Source organism: Bos javanicus, chromosome 22 (genome assembly GCF_032452875.1).
Source record: "Bos javanicus breed banteng chromosome 22, ARS-OSU_banteng_1.0, whole genome shotgun sequence".
NCBI lineage: Eukaryota > Metazoa > Chordata > Mammalia > Artiodactyla > Bovidae > Bos > Bos javanicus.
In genome coordinates this window covers 12,298,416-12,312,266 of record NC_083889.1, presented here as the reverse complement: position 1 = coordinate 12,312,266, position 13,851 = coordinate 12,298,416, and the positions used below count along the sequence as shown (strand labels likewise).

General features: G+C 42.8%; 1 protein-coding gene across 1 annotated transcript in view; it reads left to right on the top strand.

Annotated features, from left to right (window-relative positions):
• The window catches only part of SCN11A (sodium voltage-gated channel alpha subunit 11), an 81,561-nt gene that overhangs the window by 21,013 nt on the left and 46,697 nt on the right, over nt 1–13,851 (top strand). Inside the window, exons 8-13 of the mRNA XM_061395970.1 lie at nt 604–745; nt 1,331–1,528; nt 2,425–2,598; nt 6,376–6,505; nt 7,494–7,732; nt 11,917–12,099. Of these exons, the coding sequence (XP_061251954.1) occupies nt 604–745; nt 1,331–1,528; nt 2,425–2,598; nt 6,376–6,505; nt 7,494–7,732; nt 11,917–12,099 (1,066 nt within the window). The remainder of the gene's footprint in view (nt 1–603; nt 746–1,330; nt 1,529–2,424; nt 2,599–6,375; nt 6,506–7,493; nt 7,733–11,916; nt 12,100–13,851) is intronic.

Below are 13,851 nucleotides of genomic sequence, written 5' to 3'. Positions count from 1 at the left end.
CAAAACATTTATAAAAATCCAAAAAATGTAAGACACACAGAAAATGAGACATTTCCTTGTATGCTGATATGGAAAGACCTCCAGTCAGTATCATTCCATGAAAAAAAGCAAAGTGCAAGAGAGTCTTCAAAGAATGATCATGTTCATGTATTATAGAAGATATATATTGATAGACATGTGCTTTTATAGTCATAGAAGGCTTCTGGAAAATTAATAAAGTAACTGCTTATTTGTGCCTTTAGAACGTGGGACTGGGTATCTGGGGAGAGAGACATCAATTCATTGTATGTCCTTTTTTTTTTTTTTAACTGTAAATTGTTCACTAAGTCACTACACTTCATTTTTTAATGAAAAACTGCCAATGTGAACTTTCTAATCAATCTATTTGAGAAGAGACTATGAATACCCATGTTTAGACATAGACTAGGAGGTTTGGAAGATAAGGGATGACACTCTACAAATGTTCTCTTCACCTAGGGGTTTTGAGTGTAAGCTCATTGTTCTTGGAAGAACCAGTGCCCTGGGCAGGGTGTGTGTGTGGTGGGGGGAACCCGGCTGCAGAGTATGTAATTCTTTCTCTGTTCCTTTGTTTCCAATATCTAGGGCTTGTCCTGAACAATATGAATGCAGAGATAGCCACAAAAATCCTGACTATAACTACACAAATTTTGACAACTTTGGCTGGTCTTTTCTTGCCATGTTCCGGCTTATGACCCAAGATTCCTGGGAGAAGCTTTATCGACAGGTTATTTATTTATTCATTCTGTTTCCCGCCCCCCCCCCCCACCTCCCTCTGCCGCCCCCTGCTTCCCTGCCTCCCTCTCTCCCTTTCCACCACTTATCTATCGTTTATTTATAACCAACCATCTCTCCTTCACCTTTGTCATGTATTTTTTATCCTTAACAATTGTACTGTTAAATTCTCTTTTTAGAATTCCATTAGAAACATCAAAAAGACTATAAATGTGATATCTGGAAGAAGAGTACAAAAAACTCTTCCTAGAAATATCAGCCCTCACCAGATTCCCCACTGACTGCAGTTCCACCACTAGTACTTCAGCCTTCATGCTGCATTGCTCTCTCTTGCCATTTTTATGTAAAAAAACACAAATACCCATGAGAAAGTCACAGTCAAGTCACTAGGACTTCTGTGTGAACGTACAGATGGTATTTCCTTACTGAGGGACAGAGCATCAGAAGCTCCAGTTGGTGGGGGAGGCAATAGATGAGGTTGTGGGCAGCTGAGCCAATCAGGGCTGGGGAGAGACCAATTACTACTGTCTAATCTCTGCTCCAGGTGAAGTCACCCTGTGTGTTCTGTCCCTTGCAGACCGTGCGTACCTCAGGGCTCATCTCGGTCCTCTTCTTTGTGGTGGTCATCTTCCTGGGCTCTTTCTACTTGGTTAACTTAACCCTGGCTGTTGTCACCATGACTTATGAGGAACAGAACAAGAATGTAGCTGCTGAAACAGAAGCCAAGGAGAAGATGTTTCAGGAAGCCCAGCAGCTGTTGAAGGAGGAGAAGGAGGTAGGGGCACATGATATCTGTTAATGGGGTCTGCTTGGGGGCATCCCAGAGGCTGTGGGGTCTGACACTTAAGGTTTCTGTACAAGGCCTGTACAGTGCTTTCCCAACTAGTGATTTTCTGAGAATTTTTAAGCCCCTTGCAGCTGGCTCTGCTACAGTCTCTCACAAAGATGCCCAGGAACAGGGTTCTTGAGAAAGGGATTTTGATGATCTTTGGCTTTCTGAACATGAGCCTTCAAAGACAGATCCAAAATTGCTGGCTAGATACATGTGTGTGAAAAGGAAGGCTCTTCTCTAGGCTTTCTTGTGGGAAGCTGAAGATGTTTGTGTCCAGGGACTTTGCTTGAGAGTGTTTGGAAAGCAATCATGATGGCTGTAGAGATGACAGTCATGATCATCTCTCCTCTCTTGTAATTCCTGTTATATTTACAGGCCCTTCTTATTGTTTCCCTGGAATCTTGATTTTGTTTTTCCCGGTTCTTAGAGCTCAAGATTCAGTTTTAAGATTTCAAGGCAGGGATCATGTTTTATGCTTTTTCTCATCCTCTGCAGAGATTTGTCAGGAGGAAACCCCTCTTAAGTGCTTGATATCTGCATCATTAAACACAGACATTTTGTGAGTACCTAGCACATACAGGACACTGTGCTAAGGGTTGGTGGCACAGAGATATTGAAGAGTCAACGCTGCCTTCAAGGGCTGCAATATTGTGAACAAACAGGACACATTCCCCACATAAACAATGGTAAAGATAGCATACTCCAGTTGGGCAATTTGCAGTTGAAATGGTCCAGTGCTACCAGAAGAGAGGGGAGAATGCTCACCAAGGTGGAATTCGTTTGCAGTGTTCTATGAGAAGTGTGATCTGTTCATTAATTGCTTTTGTTCACTTTCTAAGGCTCTGGTTGCCATGGGAATTGACAGAAGTTCACTTAATTCCCTTGAAGCATCATCTTTTTCCCCAAAGAAGAGAAAGCTATTTGGTAGTAAGAAAAGAAAATCCTTCTTTTTAAGAAAGTCTGGGAAAGATCAGATTCCAGGATCAGATTCTGATGAAGATTCTTCAAAAAAGGCAAGTTTTGGCCAAAGAATTTATGATATTTGAGCACTGCTCAGGGGGACAGGTCAAGTTGTCAATCTAATTGAAAGGATTCATTCAGTCAGTCAGTCATTTATCCATTCATCCATTTGCACATACTTCCCTGCATCCATGGGTCTATCCAGTTATCCATTTATTTACAAATATCTGTTTAAAGTGTTGACAGTGTTTATTTGGCACTGGAGTAGGTACTGGAGATACACAGGATATATAACACAGACATCTAATAATGTAGGCACAGTGCCAACAAGGCACTTACTGTTCAGTGTGATGACCAGCATGATGGGCACAGGGAGAGCAGAGCAGGAGCAATGTCTTAGGGGCAGTGTTTATTTCCTCCAAGGCAAATGTTAGAGATGTTAGAGCACAAGTAGATTATTTGGGAAGTGATCGCAGAAAGTACTGCGAAAGGAGGGGAGAAGTGATACATGGAAGAGAAGGTGGTCAATTAATGTGCGTTATTAAGTCAGTGTAATCTCCTTGGACTGAGGGCACTATTTATACACTACCTTTGGTCTATCATTGGATCAAGACTTCTGGAGTCAGGAAACAATAATTTATGACTTGCTATGTGTTAGGGTGACAGTTATTTGGGTTTCCAAAGAAAGCCCAAGGATGTGTGGATGGGACCAACAATAACATCTGTTTCAGACCACCAGCCCCAGACTTGATGGGGACTGGGAAAAGAGCAGTGGATCAGAAAAAAGTTCCTAGAGGAAGCAGTGTGTAAGCTGAAAGGATGAATTAGCCAGGTTAAAGGAATAATGAAGCTCCACATGCAGAGAGAATAGCACATGCATAGGCCTGGAAGCAAAGGAGAGCAGAACATGACCTAGTAGAAAATGTGCACGTGCACACTCACACACACACGTGTGTGTGTGTGGTTGGTGGGGATGGTGGCAAGAGGTTCTAGTGTGTGTGTGTGTGTGTGTGTGTGTGGTTGGTGGGGATGATGGCAAGAGGTTCTAGTGGTAAGATGTGGACCCTTGTAAAAGGCCTTGAAGCCAAGCCAAGGAGTTCATTCTTTACCCTATATGCAAGGGATAAGCAGTATGGAAAGGTTTTAAGCAGAAGAGTGATAAAGACCAGATTTACTTTGTGGAAATCCTGGATTCATCGAAGAGAGGGGATTGGAGGAGGGTGAGACTGGAGGCCACCAGTTAAGAAGCTGTTGCAATGATCCAGGTAAGAGGTGGAAGTGGCTTCAACTATGGTTCGGGCAGTGAGGATGAAGAGAGATGAACAGGTTACAGTGGATCTACAGAGGAAAAGATTTGGCAAGTGATTATATGCAGAGGGTGGGAATGATGAGGGTGGGGATGATGCCAGTTTATGGCTTGGGTAGCTGATTTGTACTGAGATGAGCAGAGAGTATGTTCTGGGGGCCGAGGAAGATGGCAAGTTAAGTTATGCACATACCAATTTTGAGATGCCTAAGAGAGTGAAAGAGGAGAGTGAAAGAGCTGGCTTAAAACTCAACATTAAAAAAACTAAGATAATGCTATCTGCTCCCATCACTTCACAGCAAATAGATGGGGGAAAGTAGAAACAGTGACAGATTTTATTTTCTTGTGCTCCAAAATCACTGCGGATGGTGACTGCAGCCATGAAATTAAAAGATGCCTGCTTCTTGAAAGAAAAGATATGGCAAACCTAGCCAGCATATTAAAAAGCAGAGACATCACTTTGCTGACAAAGGTCCATGAAGTCAAAGCTAAGGGCTTCCCTGGTGGTGCTAGTAAAGAACGTGCCTTCCAGTGCAGGAGATGGAAGAGATGTGGGTTTGATCCCTGGGTCGGGAAGATTCCCCTGGAGGAGGGCATGGCAACCCACTCCAGTGTTCTTGCCTGGAGAATCCCATGGACAGAGGAGCCTGATGGGCTACAGTCCACAGGGTTGCAAAGAGTTGAACACAACTGAAGTGACTTAGCTAGCACACAAATGATTTTTCCAGTAGTCATGTTTGGATGTGAGAATTAGACCATAAAGAAGGCTGAGCACCAAAGAATTGATGCTTTTGAATTGTGGTGCTAAATAAGACTCTTGAGAGTTCCTTGGACAACAAGGAGGTGAAGTCAGTCAGTCCTAAAGGAAATCAACCCTGAATATTCATTAGAAGGACTGATGCTGGAGCTCCAGTACTTTGGCCACCTGATGCAAAGCACCAACTTATTGGGAAAGACCCTGATGCTGGGAAAGATTGAGGGAAGGAGGAGAAGAGGGTGACAGAGGATGAGATAGTTGGATAACATCACTGACTTAATGGACATGCTTTAAGTAAACTCTGGGAGATAGTGAAGGGCAGGGAAGCCTGGTGTACTACAGTCCATGGGGTTGCAAAGAGTGGGACATGACTAGGGACTGAGCAACAACATGGGGCATTCAAGCCAGGCTATTGTTTAGGCAGTGGGATATGCAGAAAAGAAGCTATGAGAGGATGTGATATAGAAAAAAAAAAAATCTTATTTAAGGTGGGGGATGTTTGAACATGTTTTAATCCTGGAGAAGAGAAATCAGAAGAGAGGAAGATGTAGGAGATACAGGCCAGGGAATAATGGCTAGAGCCTCCTTCCTGAGGTAGTGGAAAGATGAAGGAGGCAGAAAGTGGGTGTGCATATCTGAGCCTGAAACGGGGAAAGGGAGTTCAGGGGCCTTTGAAGTAGATGGACGGACTTGCCCCACTGCTATGAGCAGTTCCCTGGTGGAGTGACAGGGTAAGATCCCATGGTTTAGACTAGGCTTCTTTGCTGTCACTTCACAGCATAGTCAAGAAATTGCATGTATTTTTTAATATTTTGGAAGTTTTTCCTCATTCTTAACCTAAAATGTCTTTTCCCTTTAACTCTTAATAGAATAAGAAATGGCTATTTCAAGACTACAGGCTGCCTTTAGAACAGCTTTTCACTAGTTCCCTATAAGGCCATGGTTGGTCAGAACTTTTGGGGGAATAAGTAATTAAAAATACCTGAGTTTTCTGGATAGCTGAAGGTTTATGAGGTTATATCTTTTAATTTCTAGATACTTTAGAATTTTAGATAAGGTGAAAATCAATAAACTCTTAGACACAGCCTGAAAGAGTACCTGAAGTTTACTACTATAAGGATTTTGTGATATTTATATGACTGTCCTTCTTAGTTACAAAATTTTTTTGTTTTGTTTTGGGGTTTTTCATTGTCTGTTTTTGGTATTTTTGCCACATGGCATGTGGGATCTTGGTTCCCCAGCAGGGACCGAACCCATGCCGCTTGCATTAGAAGCGCAGAGTCTTAACCCCCGGAACACTGGGAAAGTCTGAGTTACTGTCTGTTTCAAAATCTATTTAGACAGCCACTGGAGGCATTTCACCGTCTGGCCTCAATTCACCTTTCTGAATTTATCCCCCACTTCTGCCCCTTGCAAACATTGTTTCTAAATTACACTTTTTATTGCTTTCATACCCCAAACCATTGTGCATTGGTTTTTGTAAATTTGTTTTTTGCTTTTTGTTGACAATGAATAAAACACAGAGAAATAAATGTTTCTGTAGATATGACTCTAGACTCTAGAAATATGTATACATAAAAATATGAATGTTCAACCCATATTCCTCTTATGTATTAAATGTGAATTAAGAAAATTGAACCTTTGGCATGCAATGAAGTTGAAGTGAGTTGAGCATCTTCACTGCATGTGGCATTGAAACAAAGTTTGTGAAGTTTTGAGGAGAGGCCGCCCCTTCCCTCAGAAGGTCCATCATGCCTTCTCTTACAGCCACACCTCCTTGAGCAAACCAAACGACTGTCCCAGAATCTGTCAGTGGAGCACTGTGATGAGCACGGAGACTCCTTCCAAAGGCAGAGAGCGCTGAGTGCTGTCAGCATCCTTACCATTACCATGCAGGGTAAGTTGTGCCTCCCAGGCCAAGGGGGAGCCTAAGTTCAATGATGTCCTTCCCTTCTCCCTCTCTCCAGCTCCCTAGAAGCCCTCTGCAACCCACCATGGGTACTTCTGCACAGTGACTCCCAGTGCTTCTTTGGAGCATGTGAGCAACATGGCTTTTAAGAAGCAGGCCTTCCCCGTGGGCCCACCCTGAGCTGCCCCTTGGGTAATGGTGGGACCAAGAGCACCAAGAAGACTTCCTGTTGAGGCCACACAGTCACAGGAGGTTTCAGTGACAATGATAGTCAGCCAAAGGAGAGAAAACATAGACGTTTCCAGGAGGTGACAGTTGTCATTGAAGTTAGAATAGGAATCTGTCATGAACAATAGAAGAAGACCTGTGCATACAGGCTGGTACCATCTGAGGTACCTGATAACCACAGGTAACCGGGGACCAAACTGAGGGGTTGGTGTTCAAGGGCAGGACTCAGGTGCTAGCAAGAATGGGGTTAAACGGGTTCTTAGCACTTCTGAGTCCCCTCATGAAGCCCTAACATTGTGTGGAAATCAGGGTGCCTTTTCTGACCTGAAATTAACTGATTGCATGCCTTTTGTTTCATGCTTATAGATGGCCCTGCCTGAATATCTCCCTTTCCCCTGGGCCCTGGAAGCTTCCTGTGCTCTGGTATAGCCATCACCTTGGTCCGCCTTGGGTGAACGTAACTAGACATAAGGTTCATAGCCAGTCAGTGTTGACTTCCCCATCTGTATCTCTGACAGTGCAGCCCTGTTCCTAGGTGCTCAGTGTACATGTAAAGACCTGTACTTGACTATGCCACATGAAAGCTCAGTGTGGGAAACCTTTTTAGCCACACAGCAGTACTCTTCTTGACTGATCATGGTGTAGCACAGAAGATGCCAGGGAAGAGGGAAGAAGGACACACGGGCAAAGAGCAGCCAGACTGGCGCAGAGCCAACTCCTCAAGTGCTTTTTCATTCTTCTTCTCCAGAACAAGAAAAATCACAGGAGCCTTGCCTCCCATGTGGGGAAAATCTGGCATCCAGATACCTCGTGTGGGACTGTAGCCCCTGGTGGCTAGACATTAAGAAGGTCCTGAGAACCGTGATGACTGATCCCTTTACTGAACTGGCCATCACCATCTGCATCATAATCAACACTGTCTTCTTGGCCATGGAGCATTACAAAATGGACCAGAATTTTGAGAATATATTGTACACAGGGAACTTGGTAATTTTTAAAAATACAGAACATATTTCAAACTTTGAATTATGACTCTTGCAAGTCTAGCTATTTTGTGCATGGTCTAACCTAACATGGGTCTTTGGTCCTCTTAGGTGGAGTAGAGGGAAAAAATGACTGTTAGAATTGTATTTTTACCCATTTCAGTAACTTTCAATGGGCCCCTGTTCACTCTCTAGTGTGGTATGTCTAGTATGGTTCACGCTCTAGTTAAGGTATGTCTTTAGTCATCTAATGGATGACTAAAGATTCATTCACTGGTAAGACAGAAGCAAGTAGACATCTTCTTTTTTCTGTTTTGGCTGTGCTGAGTCTTCGTTGCTTTGCTCTTCAGCTTTCTCTAGTTGTAGTGAGTGGGGGCTCCTCTTTGTTGCAGTGCCTAGGCTTCTCGATGTGGTGAGAAGTGGGGGCTGCCCTTGCTGCTGAGCACAGGCTCTGGGCACGTGGGCTCAGTAGTTGTGGCTCATGAGCTTAGTTGCTCCGTGGCATGTGGAATCTTCCTGGACCAGGGATCGAACCTGTGGCCCCCACATTGGCAGGCAAATTCTTATCCACTGTGCAACCACAGAAGTCTGCAAGTAGACATCTTAAAAGGTCAACTATTTTGGATAATCAAGAAAATACTAACCATATCCAAGGACCCATGGTAATGAGTACCATGGTACCTAGTCATGTTAATGACATCATTTGTCACAAAATAATGTGACTGCCATTGCTAAGTGTTATTTTCCCTGTAAGGGTGAGTCAGGGCCTGGAAGCTTTAGGAGATTTACTTTCCCAGGAGTGGGTTGCGAGGTAGAGAGTGAGCGGGGGTAGGGTTCCAGATGAGTCTGCTTCAGTAGTCTCAGTTAAATTGGAAAAACTAAGATAGGGGAACAGACTTTTCAAGAACTGTTCACTTTAATTCATAATTCCTGCAGAAGGCCCAAGGGTAAATTAGTTTCCCAAGTATCAGAAATAGTAAGTACTCAGTGAATGTTCTACCCTAATTTGCTAATGAGTTAATTAGCTAAAAACCTTATCATAATGTCAAGTCTTTTCTTCTTAAAGTTTCATGTTATTTTTATAATTTAAAAAGCAATACATGTTTTTTAATTTTAAAAACAAGGGAAATACAAAGAAGAAACTAATTTCTTATGGTCTTACTAGCGAAGATGATCATTTTTAGCATCAGAATATTTCCAAATATGTATGTATGTGGATGTTTAAAATTTTTTTTACATTGACAAGAACCCAAAGTACCTATTGAATCAGGAGTTGGTCCACAGAGCTGCCTCTGTGCATCAAGCTTAGGATGGTGTAGAACTGTAGATGGGTGCCTGTCACCTTAGGTTCCACATCCCATGAAGAGGAGCAGGGAACTGCAGTATAAGACCAGGGTGGGTCTCCTTATAGATAGTCTGTATTTAGGTTCTTTTTCCCATACTGCCTTTAGGGAGAAGTGCCCTTTGGGTATGCATATGTTGGATTAGATTCCATGTTGCACAATGAACCTGACACACAGATTACCTTCTAACAGGCTGGGTCTTCTGGGATCCAGGCCAGGGTGTTTGGTTCTCTCCTGTTGAGGTGTCCCAGAATGGCCTGACAAGGTTGTTTCACTTGGAGGGAGAATGTTATGTGACCTCAGGGCCACAATACCTAGCCCAACAGAGTCAGAAGGACCCATCTTTCAGTACCTCCTGGTAGATAGAGTTATTGGATAAGTTCCAGAGAGTACTCAAAAAGTCTCTGACAGGGTTGTCTCCATAGACAGGGCTTCCCAATTGCAAAGGTGATCTGTCCATCACTTCCCCTGTTGATCGAACTATTGGAAATAACCAAAACCCACCTCTCATATTTCCACTGACCAGGCATCCCAGGTACTGATGTAAAGTTGCATTTTGCAGTTGGAAGGTGGCTAATTAAGTGACATTCTTCTCCAGAGGCCAAAGGCACAGATACATTGTTGGTGTCTGAAAACACAGGCAGCAGCTGGACCTTGGGTCCTGGAAATTGAAGAGAAACATGCAAAGCTGATTATATAGACTGTGCATCCATTCCATGCACCCCATTCGCTACACATGCAAAAAAGGGAGCAGCCACCTCATCTGTTGTGCCCCCATGATGGTGATGATGGGAGGTCTTGGAGCCCTGGGCTTGAAGGAACACATCCAGACTTCCTTCCTCTGATGGGTGGAGCCGGATTAAGCTGGCCTGTGGAGTTCTGTGGACTACACTCAGAAATAGGCTCTCTAGGCTTCAGAATTGCTTGAATCAAGGGGAGTCCATTGAGCTCCCAAGAAGTTATAAGTAGCAATTGAATTGGATTGCAAAACTGATGGTTCCCCAGGCATCTAGTGATGCTGTCAGGCTAAGACACCTGAAGCCTGAAAGAGACAGGAGGAGGAAGAGTGTGTCAAAAGGGGAAGGAGAATCCTGCACAACTAACTGGAACACACAACACTGCATGCTTTTAGGCACTGGTTGTGGCATTTTGGGGATAGACAGCAATGTTGGGGGCTTCCCTGATGGCTCAGCGGTAAAGAATTCGCCTGCAGTGCAGTAGCCACAGGAGACGCGGTTTCGATCCCTGGGTCAGGAAGATCCCCTGGAGGAGGGCATGGCAACCCACTCCAGTATCCTTGCCTGGAGAATCCCGTGCACAGAGAAATCTGGTGGGCTAAAGTTCATAGGGTTGCAAAGAGTCGGACGAGACTGAAAAGTGTTGGATAAGACTGAAGAGACTTAGTACACACATGCACACAGGCAGCAGTATTTAAAGGGAAAATATAGATATAAGCTTTGATTTTTCTTTGCCACTCTTGATTACTTTTTATTTGCCTATCTGGGGTTTAACTTTGCCCATCCTTTTATTTTAACTTGTGTCATTTTATTTTAGGGTTATATTTTATAAATAGTCATTTCATTATTTATAAAAATAGACCACCTGTTACTTTTAATAAAGAGATTTAATCATTTATAGGTTGTTGCTGTTGTTTCCAGAATTAAAGAGGAGAGTCTTATAATGAACAACATTTAAAAAGATTTTAACCCTTTTTATGTGAAAGTCACTCAGTCATGTCTGGCTCTTTGCAACTGTATAGTACATGGAATTCTCCTGGCCAGAATACTGGAGTAGGTAGCCTTTCCCTTCTCCAGGGGATCTTCCCAACCTAGGGATCGAACCCAGGTCTTCCATATTGCAGGTGGATTCTTTACCATCTGAGCCACAATAGAAGCCCAACCCTCTTTTATTAAAAACAAAAAACCCTTTTTATATTACTGTATTATTTTCATACTATGGTTTTCCGCATTTCTGCTTAATTTCGGTGTGTGTTTAGGATAGAGAATGTGCTATTTGCTATGAAGAAATGCTTTGCCTTATTTTCTGCAAAGATATAGGAGATAGATTTTGAATTTGGCTACTGTGCAACATTTTGCAAGTTTCTTAAGCCTGTATTTATCTAATTGTTAAAGGCAAAGAATTATTTTTCTCATGGAAAAGACATAGTTTAGTGCTTTTTAAACTCTTGCCCTTCCTTTTAATTCTTTAATATTTTGTTCTGGAATGATGTGCCCTGCATTCTGAGGGAGTTTTTAAGATTATATTCTGATTCACTAATCTTCCTTTCAACCATAACCAACTCAGGGATTATCCTCTATATCAGGTTGCTCAAAGACATTTTTTCTGTGTCTGGGCCCTTAAAAAATTTTTTTTTTCTGACCAAAGTATCGAGGTTGAGTGTTTAGATAAACTGCTTTTGTATTTTGGCTTATGAATGATATTTATCTTTACTTTTCAGAACTGTTGTGAACTCCCCTCACTTTGGAGTTGTTAGTATCTTAAAGAGAATTCAGAGGAGGAATTGCTTGACACTTCCTATTATTCTGCCATCTACCAAGAAGCCAATTTTGCTTTATTTTTTTTAACAGAATGGAAAATAATATTTATTCTCCATCCTGATGCCTGTTAGCTTGGTGATACTGGAGTGGAGGCTGGGGTGGGGTGGGGTCATGGGGAAAGAGGAAAAGGTAAAGTGAAGTCCATCCTACAGTGGTAAATGTTTCTTCTTCATGGACTGCAGGGCATATTGTATCAAGTATGAGAATACAGTTTATTTCTTTGTAAACTCTGTAATTTCCTGGGACATACCTTCTTTTTCTCTCTTTGTTTTTCTGCCTCACTGTAGGTTTTCACTGGCATTTTCATGGCTGAAATGTGCCTAAAAATCATTGCGCTGGATCCCTACCACTACTTTCGTCGAGGATGGAACATTTTTGACAGCGTTGTTGCTCTTCTGAGTTTGGCAGATGTGATATTAAACCATATAGTTTCAGGAAAAAGTTGGATATCATTTCGTTCCTTAAGAGTGGTAAGGCACTTACTTTTTTATTTTACTGAATAACTTATCTGCCAGGATTGAAGAGTCTTCAGTGAGTTCAATAGCTAGTTTCGGATTAAAGCTTACCATCTTACCTTGATCTGAGAACAAAAATTACACTCCTCCTGCCACCCAGGTCTATAATACACTCGTGAGTCCCAGGTGGTCTTCTCTCTGTTGAAGCCCTACTCTCCTCCCTCCCCTGCCACAAGATGACCCTTTAGGCAACCAGACGCAAAATCATGTCTTCTGGTGTCAGGACTGTGCTCCCTGTTGTGTGTGCAACCCCTCCAACCATCTTCCCCACCCCCCAACTCTAAGCCAGGCACCCTCACAGCTGGGCTTACCAAGGGGGATGTACTGCAGAGCCCAGGACGGGAACAGGCGCTGCCAGTGGGTGTTGTCCCACAGGGTCCCTCCTCACTGTTCCCAGTAGCGCAGTCCTTTTCTGCAGGCTTTGCCCTTCACCCACAAACCACTGGAGGCACCCCAGTAGCCTTTGCCGAGTACCTGATATGTACGGGGGAAGACTGAAAGGTGGGGGAAGCCCTGCCTTCAAGGAGTTTGTGGTCTAGGGAAAATATAAGACATGGCCCGGAAATGGCCATGCGGCAGACCCCGTAAGAGGTATGGGCAGAAATCACAAAGAAATCACATCTGGGAAGGGAATCAGGAAACCACAAAAGGTTACCTCTTGTCCTCTTTCAAAGATTTACTTTTTTGGAGGGGACATGGATACGATTTTTCTTTCTTTTTAAAAACTTTTTGTTTCATATTGAAGTATAGCTGATTAACAATACTGTGATATTTTCAGGTGAACTGTGAAGGGACTCAACCATACATATACATATATCCATTCTCCCCCAAACTCACCTCCCATCCTGGCTGCCATATAACATTGAAAAGAGTACCATGTGCTATACAGCAGTTCCTTGTTGGTTATCCATTTTAAATATACCAGTGTGCACATGTCCATCCCAAACTCCCCAACTATCTCTCTCCCCCACCCACCATCCTTCTCCCCGGCAACCATAAGTTCGTTCTCTAAGTCTGTGAGTCTCTTTCTGTTTTTCAAGTAAGTTCATTTATATAATTTCTTTTTGGATTCCACATATAAGAGGTATCATACAATATTTCTCCTTCTATGTGGATAGGATTTCTAAACATGTGGAATAAGACATTTGATTCAGTTACTTAAGCATATATTTTATAGTTGGCATATATTAGAAAATCACACTGCTTAAAATCAGGCATTATTAGGCTGCTCCCTAAAGTTTTATTGGTGCTTGGGTGAGCAAAATTACATTTGCTTTACTAATGGTTAGGCTTATTATAGCCATGCTCTGAGGCAAGGAGTTCTACGAGTTTGTCTGTGAACAAGAATAGAACCACATTTTCTCCCTGAGATGCCCCCAGTTCCCCTCTATGTAGACAGCAGTGGTCCCTCTCTTGTGATAGAAGTCTAACTGACCTGCAGTATCTACCTGCCCCTCCACAAATACTGGGTTGGCCGAAAAGTTTGTTCAGGTTTTTCTTTAACATCTTATGAAAAACCCAAGTGAACTTTTGGGCCAACTCCAAAGTTGACACTTAACAGGATTGTACTTTGGCGTGAAACCATTGGTTTACATTAAAAGTTAATATAAGAAATAATCTGTGAAACTAGTTACTGTGCTTTTTTCTGTTGTTGCCTCCTACAAGTTTCCACGGAGAGAATTTTTCTCTGGAAAAAGAGAACGTGTC